Source organism: Aquarana catesbeiana, linkage group LG12, assembly GCF_042186555.1.
Source record: "Aquarana catesbeiana isolate 2022-GZ linkage group LG12, ASM4218655v1, whole genome shotgun sequence".
Classification (NCBI taxonomy): Eukaryota; Metazoa; Chordata; class Amphibia; order Anura; family Ranidae; genus Aquarana; species Aquarana catesbeiana.
In genome coordinates, this window is record NC_133335.1 from 150,511,510 (window position 1) to 150,534,274 (window position 22,765).

Below are 22,765 nucleotides of genomic sequence, written 5' to 3' on the forward strand. Positions count from 1 at the left end.
TTCAATTGCTAATAGTCCATAAACGTGCTTTAAATAAAGTGCTCCCATTTTTGAACAGGCAAAAGGACAACTCTACGTGTCTGGAAATTGTACAAAGCATTGCCCAATGAGATCTTGTTGGTTCCTTTCTCGTGTGTGTGGTTTATTGCAGGGCTGTGGATGGTGATTCACCTTGAGAGGCTGAGCACAGATATTAAGCGCAATTTGACCTACCTCAGTATATACAAGGTCAACAACTTGTGGTGAGTTCGGTCCTAGAAGGGCACGAGAGTGGTGACATTTTCAGCACGGAGCACAGTCACTTTATGTTCAGAAATTGGAGCATTTTATCTGAAGCACTTTTATGGATTATTAGCACTTTAATGCATCTTATGAATTGTGGCACTGTATACATTATACAGAGTTCAGGGGGCAGCGCGGCTACCCTTTATTGGTGATTTCATGAGTTTTTCGGTCTACCCGCTGGTTGAACAAAAACAACCTCAGTGTATACCCAGCTTAGCTGTATCAGCGTGTTATGCCCATAACACTTTCACTTTCTTTTACTTTGTTTAGTGATGATTTGTGGCAGGAAAGGTCCCTTCTATTGCTTTTCCAGTCTCCTTTCTGTCATTTGTCTGCCTGTACTTGGCAAAGCCAAAGCAAACCATCTCTATGCAAATATTGTCACATTTTAATTATGTATAATTAGCCAGGGCAGATATTACAAAATGTATTTAATTATTTCTAAACTCTTTGTGAATTAATTAGCTAAATATCAGGCTGTATGAGATCCTTGGTGATTTCCTCTTACAAGTCAAGTTGTGCTGAGTTTCCTTAACCAGTTAGGGATGTTGGTGGGCATTGCTTATAGAGCTCCATTGAATCATGTTAGGAAGAAATCTGGTAATACACACAGGAGCTGAAGAAAATAAGATGCTGTGTGTTCCCACTTGGTGGGAGTGGATATTGAGTAGGGGTTGTATTTGCTTCTACGGTTTCCCCTAACACTGCTAGGTCTAAATAGTGCCCTTTATAGGGAAATCACATTAACATGTCCTTCTTGAGCAGCAAGGGATGAAGACAGCGCCACATCATTGTAAGTCGCTAATGCAACTTTATAATCGCAAATTGACCTTCTGGTAAACCCTGGGGAAACTCAGTGTGGGTCTGATACAATGCATTTGCTGCTTTCATATGTATTGAAAGTAAAGGGAAGAGACACGCGGGGATAAGTCATGACTATTGCAAAATAGCAAAACCTAGGTCAGAAGCAGGATATGTAAATGGTTAATGCAGATTGGAAGTGTAATTACAAAAATGGGGAACAACCACAAGACAACTGACAGGAGTGAGGGATGAGAGGGCAGTCACAGCCGCCTTAGTGATCATTTTTTCAGAAGTGGGAACAAACAGGTGTAGGTGCACTACATTTGTGACCTAGTTTTAAAGTGGTCCACGGACCTACACTTCTAAATGTGTGTAAAGGCCCTGATTGTTGTTTTGCATATGTATTTTCTACCTCAGCAATGACAGTTCGTAGTTAAAGTGGTTGTAAACCCTCACATATATCCAGTGAGGTGACGGGCCTCAGGTGATGCACAGAGCTGAGGCTGTCAATCGGCATGAAATCCCTCCCCTGTCACCATTTTTCTCTTGGTGTCAGGAAAAACCTGTCAGAAGTGATTCTTGCTGATAGTAGAGATTTCATGTCTGAGGTTTACAACCACTTTAGGCTTAGACAGAGCGCCTTCATCCATAACAATGTTTAACATCTTGGTTCACTGTGACCAATAGATTGCTTTATTGATGTTGAACCCAGCAGTTCTATGAGGATCTGAGGAGGAGTTAAGTAAGATTAGCGCCATTTGCTTGTGGGACGTTCAGTGCAATTTAGTGTGTTAAACTACATTGCTATGTGACCATTCTCTGAAAATCGACCAGCCATTGCTGAAAGTCCAAATCCTTTCCATTGTGTCAGCAAGTACCATTCAGGCAGAATATGGGGGCCTACACCGCGTTTCTCAGTTCATTCCAGTTCAATAAAATTGTCATGAAAAGGAGAACCTGATTTCCTGAGGCATCATACAACCAGATAAATGTTTTTCTTTGTTATTTCATGTCATAATTAAAAAAAAAAAAAAAGAAAAAAAGAACCCTGATGTTAATTTAAAGTCACTATACTGCTGTTTTTAGATCTATATCAGGGTTTGATAAAACAGGCATTCCTTTTACAGAAGTAACATTTCAGTATTTCTTACTAGCCTAACTTTGTATTTGCAATAGCTAAAGAAAAATATGCAAGCTACTGATACCGACCTACCTTCTCAAATTGTAAGTTGTCTGCCAACTGCATCTGGCTTCAAAACTGAGTCATAAACCCAGAGTTAGCTGACTGAATTTGGCATTTCTGATCTTCATTCTTTTTCAATCTCAGTTTCTGAAAGTGTTAAATGCACTGGGTGGTCATTTTCAGGAGGAGAGGTGAGCAATGGCAGCCCACAATACGTTTTAATATAAATATGAATGGGGTTCAGCAAAACCCCCTCCTGGTGGACAATACCAGAGGGGCTGTCTGGGGTCAAGTGTAACCACACACTGGATAAGGGACCTGGCTTCTGACGCACTTGTAAATGTATCGTATGTATTGGTCAGACTTCAGATAAGTTCTGCAAGTGGATGTAAACCTGATTCATGAAATTTGACCTGGGCACATATATCTGTAGTGTTTACTTATCTCTCTCTAAAACCTTAAGTCCAGTGTCTTTCTGCTGTTTTGTTGCTCTGTTATCAGCATGATAACTTCTGACAAGTTCTCCGACAACCGAGATAAAAGCAGCCTGAAAATTGTGTTGGAGTGGGTGATATAAAATGATTTGCAGAGAGCTTGTCTTGTCACAGCACAGCTCTGCAAGGATCTTTGTTCCTCTGCCTATGTGGAGGGGGGGGGGGGGACAGCTGTCACACAGTGTAAACCAAGAATCCACACCCAGTGCTGAATGAGGAAGTGAAAATTCTGACGCAATGTTAGAATTCTAAAGAATATAGCAAACGGAAGACAGCAGATCTACATGTAAAACTTATGTAGGGAGATTTGTTTCATCTCTGTGTATCATCTGAGGCTGTTCACTTCACTGGGTATAGGAGAGGGTTTACATCCACTTTTAAGAATTGGCGCTTAAAGTAGAACTAAAAGCAAAATTTTTTTTTTTTTTTTTTTTATTTGATAGAGTAAGGGAGGCTTATAACCCCTGTCAGGTGTTTTTTTTTTTTTGCCATATATCCCCCGTATGGGAGATCTCCCTTCACTTCCTGTACTATAGCCAAAACACAAAGTCAGAGGAAATCCTGAAGTGCCACCAGGGTCACTAGTTCCCCCGTTGGAAGATTTTCTTTCTGTTATTGTGCTGATGTCAACTCCAAAATTTTGTGATTTTCTTTTACTATCGATTGATGACCATAACCAGGACAAATAGAGAAGTAAATCTTCTTAACAGAGCACAGACAGCAATAAAAACTGACAGGTGTTCGAATCCCTCTCCACTCTATCCAATACTAAAAAGATTTTGGCTTTAATTACACTTTTAGGGTTGGGGGTTACTGCAAGTAAAGCATATTTATGGACAAAATCGTATATGTATTTGCACATTGTATTGCAATTATTTCTAGTCTAATTCTAGTAATCTGAATGATCTTGACATTTGTGAATGTGCTTTGTGAAGATCCCCACACATTTTATTTCCTTGAATTCTGTGACATATTCATTATGACCTGTGAGTAGACACTGCCATGTCACACATTTCACAGAGCCTGCCTTCTGAACTACTGAGTTACCGAGTAGAAGTCTTTTTATTAAGGGTTTCAGTTGGCAGAGTCAGTACAGGCGTCAGTACAGGCATCGCTGCTTGCATGCAGCAGTGGGATACCATAGGATATGTTGTCCCAGGAAGTTGTGGAAAGAGATGGCCAGCAGACAGGCAGAACAAAAATAACTAATGTTTGTATTGCTATTAGAATGTTCATGTTCTAAAATGAAAGTGTGTGCTAGGAAGATAGATTTTCTTTAAGAATTAGCACTTCAGGTTATTGGTTCACAAATGTTTCCCAGAACCCCACACCAATAAAATCAATCACAAAATGGCCTTCTCTACTATTGAGCCTTTCACAAGTTAAACATATATTAGAGGAGGCTTTCCCGATGGGTGGGGAGCCAGCTGAAGCCATTTTGTGATTCACTATATTGGTGTGAGGTCCTGGGAGACATTTTGTGGCTGTATGGGTGGGCTTGGCTGTATGGGCGAGCTTGGCTGTATGGGCGGGCTTGGCTATATGGGCGGGCTTGATGTGCTCTTATCAGTGTCCCAGCAGCAATGTTTGAGCCGACTGGTATATCTGACAGGAGCATGTGAGTGTGATTCTGTTTATCATTCAGTTCATAAGGTTATTGGTTACTTTACTCAAACATTGACACTTTTAAGTTAAGAAATCTTTACTGAATAGGGTTGTTTAGATTAATTCTAATTGGCCGTGTGGTATTAAAATGATTCTAGCTAAAGATCTATGGTTCTCGCACACAGAACAGTTATAAGAATTCGATAATGACAACTTAAATCTAAGGCTTTCTGCAAAGGTATTTTGCTTCTTAGCAGATCCCTTTTTTTTTTTTTAAAGCGGTAAATTCCTCTCTAATATATAAATATTTCTTTCTTTATTTTGTGGTACCAGATGGTTATGAAGATAAACACAAGTTGGATCTTTTGAAACATTTTGCCAAAACTCCCAATATACTGCACTGTACATCCAAATTCTGTGACTATGGGAAGGCTGCAGGTTCAGAAGAGTATTCCCGTCAAGAGGTAAGTGGTCCCTGTGAGATGGGAAAGCAAAAATCTCCACTATAGAGGTTTTTAAATGTGATATCTGCCACCTACTGCAGAGTGTGTAGGGAGACCTTTTGTAGGCTGGAAGGGTCCAGGGCAGCCTTTCTCAAAATTTTCGGATGGTGGAACCCTTTACACAACTTTCAGGTTTCAAAGGAAGACTTAGCAGGGTGATCAGTGGAAAGAATCCCCCCTACAGATAGCTAAACGTGCTAAAAGTCATTGGTGTCAGTAGCTTATCTGAGAGGCAGAAATTTCTCAAGGAACCCCCCAGCAAACTCTGGAGAGACCCTAGTTGAGAGAGGCTGGTTTTCAGTAATTCCTTGTGACTTAACCACTTCAGCCCCGGAAGATTTTACCCCCTTCCTGACCAGAGCACTTTTTGCGATTCGGCACTGCGTCGCTTTAACTGACAATTGTGCGGTCGTGCAACGTGGCTCCCAAACAAAATTGGCATCCTTTTTTTTCCCACAAATAGAGCTTTCTTTTGGTGGTATTTGATCACCCCTGCGGTTTTTATTTTTTGCACTATAAACAAAAAAAGAGTGACAATTTTGAAAAAAAAAGCGCATTATTTTTTGCTATAATATCCCCCAAAAATATATAAAAAAACATTTTCTTTCCTCAGTTTAGGCCGATACGTATTCTTCTATATATTTTTGGTTAAAAAAAATCGCAATAAGCGTTTATTGATTGGTTTGTGCAAAAGTTATAGCGTTTACAAAATAGGGGATAGTTTTATGGCATTTTTATTATTATTATTATTTATTTTTTACTAGTAGTGGCAGCGATCAACGATTTTTTTTTTTTTTTTTTATCGTGACTGCGACATTATGGCGGACACATCGGACAATTTTGGCGTGATTTTGGGACCGTTCACATTTATACAGCGATCAGTGCGATTAAAATCTCATTGATTACTGTGTAAATGTGACTGGCAGTGAAGGGGTTAACACTAGGTGGCGCTGTATGGGTTAAATGTGTCCTAGGAATGTGTTCTAACTGTAGGGTGGATAGTCTAGCTGTGGCACACACTGATCTCTGCTCCCAATGACAGGGAGCAGAAATCAGTGACAGAGTCACTAGGCAGACCGGGGAAATGCTTGTTTACCTTAGCATCCCCCCGTTCTTCCTCTCCGTGAGACGATCGCGGGTATTCCCGCGGCGATCGAGTCTGCGGGACGACTCACGGAGCTCCCGGCCGGTGGCGCGCACGCAATGGCACGGCGGCAATTTCAAAGGGACTTACAGGTATGCCCTTTTGCCTAGCCATGCCATTCTGCCGACGTACATCGGCGTGCGCCGGTCGGGAACCGGTTAATGGGCTACATATTTCATAGCACAGTGAAGCTACATCTTTGTAGTGGGGTCTGAAGAGTAAAAGTCACGAACTGAGAGTAATGATGTGAAAAATGACATCCATTTTCAAACTTTGCATTTGAATGTTCTACTGTCTTACCCCTTCACTACTTTGAATTGCACAAAAAATGACCAAAACGTCTTCGTGGTCTTAATGGTTCCCAAAGAGTTAGGAGGCTGCATATGTTTGAATATGCTCAGAAAGTTGCCATTGGGCATAGGTTCCGCAGTATAGTCACAAAAAAATAAGACTCATTACTTCCAGGTACTAAAAATCAAAGCTGTTTCACCAACATAATAGTTTACACGTGAGGGTTTATACATGAACCACAACTGAAAAATACAAAAATATAGTCCCACTATAGTACACGTTGCAAGGTGGTGCTACCTTTCTAGTACCAAGGTGGGTGTAACCAAAGTCAAATCTCGCACAAAAAGAAAAGGTACAAACACCTAACAAGCTACCACTTTATTATCCAAAAAATTACAGTACATTGCATGCATTTAGGACTGCAGCCCTTTGTACCATTCATCAAAACAATTCCCTCTATTACTCAATAGCATGCTTCCAGGGAGGTTGGGGGCACGTGGTGGGGGGGAGGGGGCACTGGGCATGCAATGCTGTATTGTACTATGTTTTTGGATAATACATTTTATTGAAGAGGAACTGCAGTCTGCTCACATAATTTGTAATAAAAACATCTTTGCCATTCTGAAGCTTCCCTCCAACCACTTTGAATATTTTTATATATACTGTGATTCTGTACTTGCCAAATATGCAGCAGAAATCTCCCTCCACTGTGTCTGGCTGCAGCCATTTTAACTGTGGGCAGCTGAAGCTGCTGTCTGTTCACTTTCTGGATTTACACAGAGGCACACCTCCAGCTCTGCAGCTCTCATTGGCCCTCTTAGGACTCATCTCCCCCCCCCCCCCCCCTCCTCCCTTTCTGGCAAACTTTCACCAGAGTGAGAAAGAAAGCTGTGCATGATGTCATAAGCCTAGGCTTTTTACCAGACAAGAAACAGGAAGTGGGCTGTATAAGGATTTTACTGGCAGAAAAATGTTTTACTATCCAAAGTTAAAACAACAAGGTCCGCTTTAAGGTGGTAGCGTGTTGGGAGTTTTGTACCTTCTTTTTTCCCACGTGTATGTGTTTTGTTTTTTTGTTTTTTTGTTTTTTTTTGTGCAGTTGTACATGAACCAAATTTTGTATAATGACTTGAAGGTGTTCAAAGAAGGAGCACTTCTTGCTGGCAGACAAGTAACAACTGACTAAATGCACCAAAGGCTAGAGAGTGGTGACTAGTTCTAAGACTGGTTGTTTTTGCTTGTGCGTCTCGGCTGACCTACTTCATTAAGCCATAGTTGGCTCCTTCTAAGCAGAGGGAGGCATTGAAGAGATCACATGGAGATATTACAGAAAACTGGTAATTCTCTCAAAGTTTAACAATCAGCAGATAAAGATATTCCAAACACCTGGTGTTAGCACTTCAGTCATCCCCGCACCATGTTTGTTGTGGTGTCAGGATGATTGAAGCACATTATTCCTATTATTACATTGTAATATAAAATGAAATCATTCAACTCGCCATAATGCAAAATCAGTGGGAGCCCTGAGCATGTCACTAGCCACATCGCCTGCCACCAGATGCCATCAGGTGTCCCTAGCGGAGTCCGTCCTTACATCTGGTGCCCCCAGCGGAGCCCCTCCTTACATGCAGCTTGTGTCACATCAAATGCAGTGAGCCTGTGTTCCATCAAATGCAGCGAGCCTGTGTCACATCAAATGCAGTGAGCCTGTTTCGCATCAAATAATGCAGCCAGCCTGTGTCACATCAAATGCAGCCAGCCTGTGTCCCTGTGTCCAGCCTGTGTCACATGAAATGCAGCCAGCCTGTGTCCCTGTGTCCAGCCTGTGTCACATGAAATGCAGCCAACCTGTGTCCAGCCTGTGTCACATGAAATGCAGCCAGTCTGTGTCCCCGTGTCCAGCCTGTGTCACATGCAATGCAGCCAGCCTGTATCACATGAAATGCAGCCAGCGTGTGTCCCTGTGTCCAGCCTGTGTCACATGAAATGCAGCCAGCCTGTGTCCCTGTGTCCAGCCTGTGTCACATGAAATGCAGCCAGCCTGTGTCCCTGTGTCACATGAAATGCAGCCAGCCTGTGTCCCTGTGTCCAGCCTGTGTCACATGAAATGCAGCCAGCCTGTGTCCCTGTGTCACATGAAATGCAGCCAGCCTGTGTCCAGCCTGTGTCACATGAAATGCAGCCAGCCTGTGTCCAGCCTGTATCACATGAAATGCAGCCAGCCTGTGTCCCTGTGTCCCACCAAATGCAGCCAGCCTGTGTCCAGCCTGTGTCACATGAAATGCAACCAGCCTGTGTCACATGAAATGCAGCCAGCCTGTGTCCCTGTGGCCAGCCTGTGTCACATGAAATGCAGTCAACCTGTGTTCCTGTGTCCAGCCTGTGTCACATGAAATGCAGCCAACCCGTGTGCCTGTGTCCAGCCTCTGTCACATCAAATGCAGCCAGCCTGTGTCCCTGTGTCCAGCCTGTGTCCCATGAAATGCAGCCAGCCTGTATCACATGAAATGCAGCCAGCCTGTGTCCCTGTGTCCCACGAAATGCAGCCAGCCTGTGTCCCTGTGTCCCACGAAATGCAGCCAGCCTGTGTCCCTGTGTCCCACGAAATGCGGCCAGCCTGTGGCCCACGAAATGCGGCCAGCCTGTGGCCCACGAAATGCGGCCAGCCTGTGGCCCACGAAATGCGGCCAGCCTGTGGCCCACAAATTGCGGCCAGCCTGTGGCCCACGAAATGCGGCCAGCCTGCGGCCCACGAAATGCGGCCAGCCTGCGTCCCACGAAATGCGGTCAGCCTGCGTCCCACGAAATGCGGCCAGCCTGCGTCCCACGAAATGCGGCCAGCCTGCGTCCCACGAAATGCGGCCAGCCTGCGTCCCACAAAATGCGGCCAGCCTGCGTCCCACGAAATGCGGCCAGCCTGCGTCCCACGAAATGCGGCCAGCCTGTGTCCCACCAAATGCAGCCAGCCTGTGTCCCTGTGGCCCACCAAATGCAGCCAGCCTGTGTCCCTGTGGCCCACCAAATGAAGCCAGCCTGTGTCCCACGAAATGCGGCCAGCCTGCGTCCCTGTGGCCCACGAAATGCGGCCAGCCTGCGTCCCTGTGGCCCACCAAATGCGGCCAGCCTGCGTCCCTGTGGCCCACCAAATGCGGCCAGCCTGCGTCCCTGTGGCCCACCAAATGCGGCCAGCCTGCGTCCCTGTGGCCCACCAAATGCGGCCAGCCTGCGTCCCACGAAATGCGGCCAGCCTGTGTCCCACTAAATGCGGCCAGCCTGTGTCCCACCAAATGCAGCCAGCCTGTGTCCCTGTGTCCCACCAAATGCAGCCAGCCTGTGTCCCTGTGGCCCACCAAATGCAGCCAGCCTGTGTCCCTGTGGCCCACCAAATGCAGCCAGCCTGTGTCCTTGTGTCCCACCAAATGCAGCCAGCCTGTGTCCCTGTGTCCCACCAAATGCAGCCAGCCTGCGTCCCTGTCTCCCACCAAATGCAGCCAGGCTGTGTCCAGCCTGTGTCACATGAAATGCAACCAGCCTGTGTCACATCAAATGCAGCCAGCCTGTGTCCCTGTGTCGAGCCTCTGTCACATCAAATGCAGCCAGCCTGTGTCCAGCCCGTGTCACATGAAATGCAGCCAACCCGTGTTCCTGTGTCCAGCCTGTGTCACATGAAATGCAGCCAGCCTGTGTCCCTGTGTCCAGCCTGTGTCACATGAAATGCAGCCAGCCTGTGTCCAGCCTGTGTCACATGAAATGCAGCCAGCCTGTGTCCCTGTGTCCAGCCTGTGTCACATGAAATGCAGCCAGCCTGTGTCCCTGTGTCCAGCCTGTGTCACATGAAATGCAGCCAGCCTGTGTCACATGAAATGCAGCCAGCCTGTGTCACATGAAATGCAGCCAGCCTGTGTCACATGAAATGCAGCCAGCCTGTGTCACATGAAATGCAGCCAGCCTGTGTCACATGAAATGCAGCCAGCCTGTGTCACATGAAATGCAGCCAGCCTGTGTCACATGAAATGCAGCCAGCCTGTGTCACATGAAATGCAGCCAGCCTGTGTCCCTGTGTCCCACGAAATGCAGCCAGCCTGTGTCCCACCAAATGCAGCCAGCCTATGTCCCTGTGTCACATCAAATGCAGCCAGCCTGTGTCCAGCCTGTGTCACATGAAATGCAGCCAGCCTGTGTCCCTGTGTCCAGCCTGTGTCACATGAAATGCAGCCAGCCTGTGTCCCTGTGTCCAGCCTGTGTCACATGAAATGCAGCCAGCCTGTGTCACATGAAATGCAGCCAGCCTGTGTCACATGAAATGCAGCCAGCCTGTGTCACATGAAATGCAGCCAGCCTGTGTCACATGAAATGCAGCCAGCCTGTGTCACATGAAATGCAGCCAGCCTGTGTCACATGAAATGCAGCCAGCCTGTGTCCCTGTGTCCCACGAAATGCAGCCAGCCTGTGTCCCACCAAATGCAGCCAGCCTATGTCCCTGTGTCACATCAAATGCAGCCAGCCTGTGTCCAGGCTGTCACATGAAATGCAACCAGCCTGTGTCACATCAAATGCAGCCAGCCTGTGTCCCTGTGTCCAGCCTCTGTCACATCAAATGCAGCCAGCCTTTGTCCCTGTGTCCAGCCCATGTCACATGAAATGCAGCCAGCCTGTGTCCCTGTGTCCAGCCTGTGTCACATGAAATGCAGCCAGCCTGTGTCACATGAAATGCAGCCAGCCTGTGTCCCTGTGTCCAGCCTGTGTCACATGAAATGCAGCCAGCCTGTGTCACATGAAATGCAGCCAGCCTGTGTCCCCGTGTCCAGCCTGTGTCACATGAAATGCAGCCAGCCTGTATCACATGAAATGCAGCCAGCCTGTGTCCCTGTGTCCCACGAAATGCAGCCAGCCTGTGTCCCTGTGTCACATGAAATGCAACCAGCCTGAGTCACATCAAATGCAGCCAGCCTGTGTCCCTGTGGCCAGCCTGTGTCACATGAAATGCAGCCAACCTGTGTTCCTGTGTCCAGCCTGTGTCACATGAAATGCAGCCAACCTGTGTTCCTGTGTCCAGCCTGTGTCACATGAAATGCAGCCAACCCGTGTTCCTGTGTCCAGCCTGTGTCACATGAAATGCAGCCAACCCGTGTGCCTGTGTCCAGCCTGTGTCACATGAAATGCAGCCAGCCTGTGTCACATGAACTGCAGCCAGCCTGTGTTCCTGTGTCCAGCCTGTGTCACATGAAATGCAGCCAGCCTGTGTCACATGAAATGCAGCCAGCCTGTGTCACATGAAATGCAGCCAGCCTGTGTCACATGAAATGCAGCCAGCCTGTGTCACATGAAATGCAGCCAGCCTGTGTCACATGAAATGCAGCCAGCCTGTGTCCCATGAAATGCAGCCAGCCTGTGTCCCTGTGTCCCATGAAATGCAGCCAGCCTGTGTCCCATGAAATGCAGCCAGCCTGTGTCCCATGAAATGCAGCCAGCCTGTGTCCCATGAAATGCAGCCAGCCTGTGTCCCAGTGTCCCACGAAATGCAGCCAGCCTGTGTCCCAGTGTCCCACGAAATGCAGCCAGCCTGTGTCCCAGTGTCCCACGAAATGCAGCCAGCCTGTGTCCCTGTGTCCCACGAAATGCAGCCAGCCTGTGTCCCTGTGTCCCACGAAATGCAGCCAGCCTGTGTCCCTGTGTCCCACGAAATGCAGCCAGCCTGTGTCCCACGAAATGCAGCCAGCCTGTGTCCCACGAAATGCAGCCAGCCTGTGTCCCACGAAATGCAGCCAGCCTGTGTCCCACGAAATGCAGCCAGCCTGTGTCCCACGAAATGCAGCCAGCCTGTGTCCAGGCTGTGTCACATGAAATGCAACCAGCCTGTGTCCAGGCTGTGTCACATGAAATGCAACCAGCCTGTGTCCCATCAAATGCAGCCAGCCTATGTCCCTGTGTCCAGCCCATGTCACATGAAATGCAGCCAGCTTGTGTCCAGCCTGTGTCACATGAAATGCAGCCAACCCGTGTTCCTGTGTCCAGCCTGTGTCACATGAAATGCAGCCAACCCGTGTTCCTGTGTCCAGCCTGTGTCACATAAAATGCAGCCAGCCTGTGTCCAGCCTGTGTCCCTGTGTCCAGCCTGTGTCACATGAAATGCAGCCAGCCTGTGTCCCTGTGTCCAGCCTGTGTCACATGAAATGCAACCAGCCTGTGTCACATGAAATGCAACCAGCCTGTGTCACATGAAATGCAACCAGCCTGTGTCACATGAAATGCAACCAGCCTGTGTCACATGAAATGCAACCAGCCTGTGTCACATGAAATGCAACCAGCCTGTGTCACATGAAATGCAGCCAGCCTGTGTCCCTGTGTCCAGCCTGTGTCACATGAAGTGCAACCAGCCTGTGTCACATGAAATGCAACCAGCCTGTGTCACATGAAATGCAACCAGCCTGTGTCACATGAAATGCAACCAGCCTGTGTCACATGAAATGCAGCCAGCCTGTGTCCCACGAAATGCAGCCAGCCTGTGTCCCTGTGTCACACCAAATGCAGCCAGCCTGTGTCCCTGTGTCACATCAAATGCAGCCAGCCTGTGTCCAGCCTGTGTCACATGAAATGCAACCAGCCTGTGTCCAGCCTGTGTCACATGAAATGCAACCAGCCTGTGTCACATGAAATGCAACCAGCCTGTGTCACATGAAATGCAGCCAGCCTGTGTCACATGAAATGCAGCCAGTCTGTGTCCCTGTGTCCAGCCTGTGTCACATCAAATGCAGCCAGCCTGTGTCCCTGTGTCCAGCCTGTGTTACATCAGATGCAGCCAGCCTGTGTCCCTGTGTCCAGCCTGTGTCACATGAAATGCAGCCAACCTGTGTCCCCGTGTCACATGAAATGCAGCCAACCTGTGTCACATGAAATGCAGCTAACCTGTGTCCTGCCTGTGTCACATCAGATGCAGCCAGCCTGTGTCCCACCAAATGCAGCCAGCCTGTGTCGCATCAGATGCAGCCAGCCTGTGTCCCACCAAATGCAGCCAGCCTGTGTCCCTGTGTCCAGACTGTGTCACATCAGATGCAGCCAGCCTGTGTCCCTGTGTCCAGCCTGTGTCCCATGAAATGCAGCCAGCCTGTGTCCCACCAAATGCAGCCAGCTAGAGAGATATAGATAGATATATACTTTTTTATAAGGCGTTTTAAGACTAGTTAGGTGTAAGCTGGAACTCCACTTTAGGCATCGAATTGGGGGCAAAAAATAGGCAATTTTATGTACGTTGCAGTGCTGTTCATTGTGAATGGCACGTTAATGCACTGTAAAGTAGAGTGCAACACACCATATTGTGTGTTGTGGGGATACAAAAAAAGGGTCATGTGTCTTTTGATTTGTTGTGGGGTGTTGATAGCCCATTCACAATGAATGGGCTTCCTTAAAGTGATCCTAAACAGAGAAGTGTTAATTGCCACAATTCATTCACATAAATCATCTATATCACGGAACTATATTTTGTTGTTTTTATATTCCTCTAGGGTGTACGTTTGAAAAGTGCGTTGTTCTTCCTTCCTTTTTTTTTTTTTTTTCTCAGTTCAGTTCTTGGCAGTTCTTAGAGGAAAATGATCTCCTCTGCAGCCTGTTCATGAATCCAAAAACTTCTTCTCGAGTTCACCCTTTGAGAAAAGAAGTGCTTAAATACTCCCCTTATGCATAAGTAAGTTCCCTATCCCCATGACTAAGCTCGAGGGGGGGGGGGACGAGAGAAACGCTTTAGGGGCATGGCCTGGTCAGAGTCCAGGCTGAGGTTGCCGCTCCATTCATCACAGCAGGACACCATAAATGTGTGACTTCCAGGGGTCACCCTTCCTTTCTTGAACCTTTGCAGGAGCCAGGACGGGCTCCATCCCCTGTCAGCACTCTAGTAGCAGCTGCGGATGCACTACCTACATACCCCCTCCTTATCGAGCCTGAATGGCCCACACACTTTTTCCAGGTCACTTTTATATGGGCACTAACTCCAACCAATTACATAGTTCTCCTTTACCACACTACTTTGGGACAGAGCCACCTAATGGCAGACTAGCTAACTGCACCTGCCTTTTTTTATTTTGGTGTTTTAAATTCAAGATGGTCTTTTTGGTTACTAGTAGAAGAATATTTTTTTGTAACAAGGAATCCTTTATTTTTTTTTTTTTTTTTACTTAGGCTGCTTTCACACTGGGGTGGTAGGGGGCGTCGGCGGTAAAACAGCGCTATTTTTAGCGCTGTTTTACCGCGGTATTCGGCCGCTAGCGGTGCGGTTTTAACCCCCCGCTGGCGGCCGAAAAAGGGTTAAAACCACTCGTATAGCACGGTTATAGCCGCGGTATTTCCACGGTATAGCCGCACTGTCCCATTGATTTCAATGGGCAGGAGCGGTTATCGCTCCAAAGATGCGGCTGGCAGGAGATTTTTTCTTCTCCTGTCAGCACACCGCTTCAGTGTGAAAGCCCACGGGCTTTCACACTGAACAAACAGCGGAGGCTGTTTTGGGGCGGTTTGCAGGCGGTATTTTTAGCGCAATAACGCCTGCAAACCGCCCCAGTGTGAAAGGGGCCTTATACACCCTCCTGCCCAGACCAATTTTCAGCTTTCAGTGCTGTCGCACTTTGAATGACAATTGCGTGGTCATGCTACACTGTACCCAAGCTAAATTTTTATCCTTTTGTTCCCACAAATAGAGTTTTCTTTTGGTGGTATTTGATCACCTCTGGAATTTTTATTTTCTGCTAAACAAATAAAAAAAGACCGAAAATTTTGAGAAAAAAATGTTTTTTTTTTGTTTTTGTTTGTTACAAAACTTTGTAAATAAGTTTTTCTCCTTCACTGATGGGGCTGCACTGAGGGGCACTAATAAGTCGGCACTGATGGGCACTGATAGGTGGCACTGATGTACATGGATGGTACTTATTGGCATCACTGGCAGGCATTATTGTTTGGAACTGATTGGCATCCATTGTGGGCACTGATTGGCATACCTGGTGGTGACTAGTGGTGGGCATCCCTGGTGGTCCAGTGTGGGCATCCTCGGGGGGGGGGGGGCTGCGCTGATAATCAGCACAGACCCCCCCTGTCAGAAAAGCAGCCGATCGGCTCTGCTCTACTTGCGTCTGACAGACACGAGTGAGGAAAAGCCGATCAATGATGATCAGCCGTGATTGGACACGGCTGATCACATGGTAAAGAGTCTCCGTCAGAGACTCTTTACCTAGATCGGAGTTGCGGTGTGTCAGACTGACACACCGCAACAATGATTGCCGCGATGCGTGCCCCCGGGGGCAGGCAGTGGCTTGTTATCCTGAAAGACGTCATATGACGTCCGGTCAGGATAACGCAACCACTTTGCTTACATCATTTTGCTATATGGCGGGCGGCAAGTGGTTAATGGTTGTAATACCGTTAAAGTGACATGCAAGGCAATTTTTTTTAACAAACATGTCATACTTACCTGCGCTGTACAGCGGTTTTGCACAAATTATTCCCAATCCTCCTCTTCTCGGGTCCCCCGCTGGTGCTCCTGGCCGCTTCCTCCTGTCAAGTGCCCCCAGAGCAAGCAGCTTGCAATGGGGGCACCCAAGCAGGCACGCTCTCCAGCCGCTGCTCTGCGTGTCCCTTCAGACACGCCCTTCTCTCTCCTCTCCCTCCTCATTGGCTGAGACAGCAGCGGGAGCCATTTGGAGATTGAGTCCCTGGAGAGCTGATGATCTCGTGCACATCACTGAATCAAGAGGAAGCTCAGATAAGTATTAGGGGGGACTGCTGCACACAGAAGGTCTTTTACCTTTGTACATAGAATGCATTAAGGTAAAAAGCCTTTAGCCTTTAGAACCACTTTAAAGTAAAACAAAGGGTAAAACTTTTTTTCTTTAGTTTTGGATAGAGTGGAGAGGGATTCGAACACCTGTCCAGTTTTTACTGCTGTTTGAGCCCCTGTTGGGGAGATTCCCCCCTCCTATTTGTCCTGTTATAATTCCCAAAAATTTGAAGGTTGAAAGTGATACAAAACCCCTTATTTTGGGTTGTCACTAGAAGAGTGGCAACATTAGTTTTGGTGACAATCCCAGATTCCCTCTTTTTGGAGGGATTTTCTCTGTTTTCACTAAGGGACTAGAAATAAAGGGTAGTCTCTCCAATGGGTATAGCAAAAAAAAAACCTTACAGGTGTTTTAACCCTTCTTTACACCCTCCAAAAGCAAAGTTTTATTGCTGTCTGTGTGCCTGTCACCCATTTTATTTTTTGATGACCATTGTTACCAAGACATTGAGCAGAAATCCAAAGTTTTAGATTTACTCCTGGAACAAGTGTCAAGGGGATATCTTCCAATGGGGGCACCTGTTCTAGTGACAACAGACAAGTTTGGGCTATATATTTTGATGTATATTTATGCTTTAACACAAGATGTATGCAACTTTCACCCACGATTTATGCATTAAGAGTGAATCTTATGTGAAAACCTTCATGAACTGACCTGTTTAAGTCTAATGTTCGTGGCTGCACCTGTCATTGGGTAATTATTGGTGACCATTGTACGCTGTGTGTTGCGAGACACAATATAGGAATTTTTTATGTAAAAAGGAATCTTCTAACTAATCTATAAGTCATGCTGTATATATGAAATGAGTGGCACACGTATGTTGCATATTTTTATTTGATAACCAATAGTACTATTTTTCAGTGAATGTTTTGTAACATGGGAACCTTCATATCGTCTGCCATAGCCCTCCCCCTAGCTTTCCCCATTCCACCCACCAATAGTGGCTGACCCCTGTCTGACCCATTATAAACTAATTCACCCTCCCCCCCTCAATCTTAGTTTAAATACTCTTTCAGCCTTCCCATAAACTTCTCCCCCAGCACAGCAGATCCCCTTCCATTTAGATGCAAACCATCTTTAGCATATAGGTTGCACCCCAATGAAAAGCCAACCCAGTGCTCTAAAAACCCAATCCCTCCTTCTTACACCAGGTCTTTAGCCATGCATTCAGTTCCCTAATCTCCCCATACCTTTCCTGTGTTGCGCATGGCACAGGCAATATTTTGGAAAATATCACCTTGGAGGTCCTTCCCTTAAACATGCAGCCTAGTTCTTTAACTGGGTTCTTAAGGAGCCTCCACCTTCCATATATTCTGTCATTGGTTCCAACGTGGACCAACGCAGCTGGGTCATGCCCAGCCCCTCCCAGTGATTTATCAACCTGGTCCACCACAAGCTGACCTCAATTGTTCAATTGGGCAACTGTGTGGCAAATGAGATTTAATGTTGAAAAATGTAAAGTTATGCACTTGGTGACTAAGAATATGCATGCATCATACCTACTAGGGGGAGTACAACTGGGGGAATCCATAATGGAGAAGGATCTGGAGGTTTTGGTAGATCATAAGCTTAATAATAGCATGCAATTCCAAGCTGCGGTTTCCAAAGCGAGCAAAGTCCTTTTTTGTAATAAGAGAGGTATGGACTCCAGAGAGAGAGATATATCATTTTGCCCCTGTACAAATCATTAGTAAGACCTCATCTGGAATATGCAGTTCAGTTTTGGGCACCAGTTCACAAAAAGGATATCTGGGAACTAGAGAGTGCAGAGATGGGCAACCAAACTGATAATAGGCATGGAGGAACTCCGCTATGAGGAAAGATTATTAGATTAGAGGAACTGAATTTTATTCTCTCGAAAAGGAGATTAAGGGAGGATATGATCAACATTTACAAATACATAAGTGGTCCATATAGTGAACTTAGTGTCGAGTTATTCACTTTAAGGCTATCACAGAGGACAAGGGGGCACTCTTTTTATGTCTAGAGAAAAAAAATGTAATCTCCAAGTACAGAAAGGGTTCTTCACAGTAAGAGCTGTGAAAACTAGGAATAGACTCCCTCCGGAGGTGGTCCTGGCCAGCTCAATAGATTGTTTTAAAAAAGGCCTGGATTCTTTCCTTAATGTACATAATATAACTGGGTACTAACATTTATAGGTAAAGTCGATCCACGGAATATCCGATTGCCTCACAGAGGTTCAGGAAGGATTTTTTCCCCCCTGCTGTAGCCATATGGATCATGCTTTTCTGGGGTTTTTCACCTTCCTCTGGATCAACTGTGGTTATAGGATTGTGTATATGGGATTGTATGGTGTGTGTGTGTTTTTGGTTGAACTAGATGGACTTGTCTTTTTTCAACCTGAATAACTATATAATTAAGGCGCATATATTGTATTTACCTGATGGGTGAAAACCCAGTGGCAAGCCTAGCCTTGGGGAATTGCTAAACACCTATTCTATTCTGTTCCTCTTTTTCTTAAGGTTGTGAAGAAGAGTTACTCCAAAGGTTACACCCTGCATATCACATCTCTGTTTGCTACTCCCAGGACAGTGGGAGCACGAGTAGAACTAACAGAAGAGCAGCTATTACTCTGGCCTCTAGATGCTGAGAGAGAAGTGATGCCCAAGGATACATTTCCCCGTGGAAGCCGTGCCCACCTCACCCTGGGCACTGCAGCTGAGGTCCAAGATGTTCAAACTGGTATTGACCTTCTGGAGTTTATAAAGATTCAACAAGCTGGCAGGGATGGGGAGAGTTTGGGTGAGCTGACCGGGTCAGTTGCTGGTAAAGTCTCCTACTTTGATAATGGCATGTGGATGGTAAACCTGGCCAGAAAGATTGAAGTGAAGTCCATCTTTTCTGGTTACTATGGCAAACCAGGTGTCAATGTCCCCCTGCGTGGTAGCAAAAAGGGTTTATTACATCAGTGTCACATTATGTAACTAACTGGAGATAACCAAACACTTTGGGTCCAAATAAACGTAATGTTTTTTCTTTTTTTTTAAAGTTGCACTTAACATTTATTATTTAATAATAAAAGACTGGTGTATATGAAGGCACACACTGTATACTAATAGTAGCATGTAATACAAGTACTGCTTTCCACAGTATTTTTTGGTTTAAATATAAAATAGCAATGTAAAGAAGTCAGATGTAGTTACCTTTTTAAATGTTGCCTTCCACTGCTCTTATATTTCTTGGATGTAGTTACTAATAAATCTCAATGAAAACATCTTCTTTTTTATACATAAAACCTTTCCAAGTGATCACATGACTATACAGCTCTGGCTTGTGAGCCAGTGCCTTTAGAGTTATGGACACTGTTGGGATGATGTCGCTGTTCTAACGATTCAGTGATGGTGTTGGTCCTTCATAAACACACACTTGCCGGAGCTTTGCAATCATATGACTGACCACTTAGAAAAAGTTTTTAAAAAAAGATTTGTATTTAAGATTTATTAGAAACTGTATGCAGGAAATATAAGTAGGGAGAGAATGTTAATAAGCTTGGTGTGTATTAGAGTGTAGTCGCATACATGCATCAAACTGGGTCTGATAGGAGTGATGGTGAGTGTAGTTGTTACCTCCATGTTCTCATTCCATCCCTCAAAAACAGACAACATCCCAGTCTACCACCATAGGCATTTGCAGGGAAATCTGACATTTGAACTTAGGATTAGAGAGAAAGTCCAGTACCTCCCCAGAACATTTAAGAGGTAAAATTTAGTACTGGAGATTATTTATTTTATTTGCTTTTCCCTGCTGAATTGATACCCACTAGATAGTCAGTCTTCAAGCTTCTAATATGTACCACTTTTTGCATTGGCTACAGCATCCAAGAATATTTGGCCTTAGGCCTTTATAAAGGTGATAATGCTAATGCTTTTATAAATGTGTTTTGTTTTTTTTTTTTTTCTTCTTTTCAAGATCTGTACAGATACTTGCATAAACCAAATATATATGCAAATGAGTTTAACCCTCAACATTTATGAATATTTGAATTTTATCCTCCTAGTTTAAAAAACAATAATAAACAACCGTGTTTGGTTTAAAATGTTTCTAGTAAACCTGAAAAAACTGTAGGCATTTTTTTTTCTCCAGAACATTGATTTATGTTATTAATCAAAATATTCCAGTAAACAAATCATCTCTCTGGTGAACAAGACCTTTATCTTCTTGAGGTCTCCAGCAGGTTTCTGCACCAGAATTCCCAGCTCCACTCAACTATTAAAGCCATTATTAGGGTCTCATTCCCTTCTTACATATGTGAAATGCAGCAGTTGGACCATATGATGCGTGATAGGAATTCTTATGGAGAGATCTGACTGACAGAGTTCCAATGAGAAGCCAGCAAGAGATTATTCCACTAGCATCCACTGATACTTTCTATTAAATCCAGGATATAGGACAGACTTGCTCCTCATTTGCTTCCACTTTGAGTGGATGTGGACATCCTTTTATCAGTCGAGATGGTCAAATTATATAAAATGACAGTTAAGGATACCACTTTTATACCACCTCAACAGCAGTACAATGTATCCATCTCACCCTTGATGGGAGATTAAAAGTGCATACTCATATATAAACTGCATGTTTCGGATGTTCAGTTACAGACCCCAGGCTTCTGATATATAATTAATACAACTAACCTCTAACTACAAATCAGTGGTGGATAGAGGCGGAGTGACATAAGATGTATGAAGATGATTGAGGCTGGGTGAAGGAAAAATATCCCCTGTGGCCAGTGCAGAGGCGCATGGGGTTGGCATCTATGAAGCAATACACACTTCGTATTTATTGATGGGGCTTGCTGTCTATATATCTACTATGCAAGTGTACTTTATTAAAGAAATGAAAGTTGTTCATGAAATGCATAAAGTTGCTACACTTTTGTTAATGGATTATGTGAATATATACAGTTTGGTGTTATCAATGTGTGGTAGAATATATGTAGAGTACTCGTGACATTTCCAGTCTTACAATATGTTATTTTATTTGGTTATCCTATGGTGGATCTTTTTATTCAATGTAAACAAATTATTCATTCCAAGAAAATCAGACTTGCTGTACCTTTTTAAAAGTCCCATTAATCATAATACAAAAATATGTTTAGATAGTTGAGATGTTTTGGTACAGCCCCAGCATATGATATTAAGTATGGACATCACTGATGAATGTGAGGAACAGCAAGAAAGAGTTGACCAGAAAAGTATACATAGTTCAAGTTCAGGCCTTGCCAAATGTATTAAAAAAAACCCTGTTTGTGGTGCAGATGGGAGAACTCCATCCTTGGATAAATTTAAAGGGGAATTTACATTTTCTTGTGAGAGAGAGCTTAGTTGGAAACTGATAAATTTCAGCTTCTGGAAAATTTTACATGTGATTTTCTTTCATGAACAAATAAGTATCACCCAGATGTGATACTATCTACTGAACACACTAAGCCTTCTTCACACCTATCATTTAGAAACAAGTGAGTTGATTGGTCTGAAGGCTAAACAGCCATTTTTATCCAAACCAAATATCTTCCACAAGCGTACACATTTGGGACCAGTCTGCACATTAAATGTTCTTGGTATTTGACTAGCCAGTTATATTGCTTACCAGAATTTGATTTGGTTTTTAACTTTGGTTTGTTGGTGTTACAAAGGGAATAATGTAATGTGTAGATTCAAAATAAATGTTATCTCCCCTTTGCAGTGAAAATATGGTGTAGTTTATATAAAAGAAATGAATGAAGAAACATTGCTAGCACAGTTTTCACTTCCTGTACAGGAAACGAGTCATGTCATTATTCTGTAGGAGGGTATTTTCCTCTATATCATAAACATCTGTCAAAATCTTTCTGCAGCAATAAGCACAGTACTGCATTTATAATTATGTAAAGTAAGGGAAATGTTATATATAAACTGCAGATTTCCTGTGTAAAATATACTAAAACAAAATTACTTTGTAAACTGTATGAGACAAACTGATTTGTATGACAAACTCATGTTTAACATTCACTTCCTCCTATAGTACAGACTTGTAATTTCCAGTTTTATTTGTAAGAATTCTTGATTGTACTTAAAGGGCAAATCCATACAAACATCTGAATACACAGCTGACATACAACTGTGGTAACTCCAATAGTTTCATTCCAGTGCCTTTTTCCTTTGTCCATCTGAGCAGGCATTTTCACTAAAGGCATAATATTAAAAAAAAAAAAAAAAAAAAAAAAAAGGCATTTTTCCTGCAGAGGGATTATATTGACATTGGCTGTGCCCCATGCATTCCTTCCCCCATTTTGGTTTTGTAGCTGCCTCAAGTCTCTTTTGGCATTTGACTCATCCATGAGTGTTCCTTGACACATACAGTACTGTGGCTCTGTCCTCCAACCCCTATGTCACTACAGGAAACAGCAATAATATGGGGTCAGAGAATAAAGCCATAGTTCAAAGTGGAGGACACAGGCATCTGACACTCCTGGAAGTGTCAAATGCCAAAGAGTCTGGTGGCGGCTGCAGCACTGGAACCAGGGAAAGGTAACATAGGTGTCGGAGGATCACACCACAAAAATGCAACACTTCTGAAAGGTATGAATGGCGCACTGTTGGAGCAAAGGAAAGGTTGTAGACGTGTTCAACCATAGA

General features: G+C 44.7%; 1 protein-coding gene across 3 annotated transcripts in view; it reads left to right on the forward strand.

The window, feature by feature from the left end:
- CNP (2'',3''-cyclic nucleotide 3'' phosphodiesterase) overlaps window positions 1-22,355 on the forward strand; it is a 33,126-nt gene extending 10,771 nt beyond the window's left edge. For all 3 annotated transcript variants that reach the window (XM_073608397.1, XM_073608398.1, XM_073608400.1), the window contains 2 exons: window positions 4,705-4,835; window positions 18,614-22,355. In XM_073608397.1, coding sequence (XP_073464498.1) covers window positions 4,705-4,835; window positions 18,614-19,075 — 593 coding nt within the window. In that variant the 3' untranslated portion in view covers window positions 19,076-22,355. The remainder of the gene's footprint in view (window positions 1-4,704; window positions 4,836-18,613) is intronic.
- Window positions 22,356-22,765: the final 410 nt, after the last annotated feature.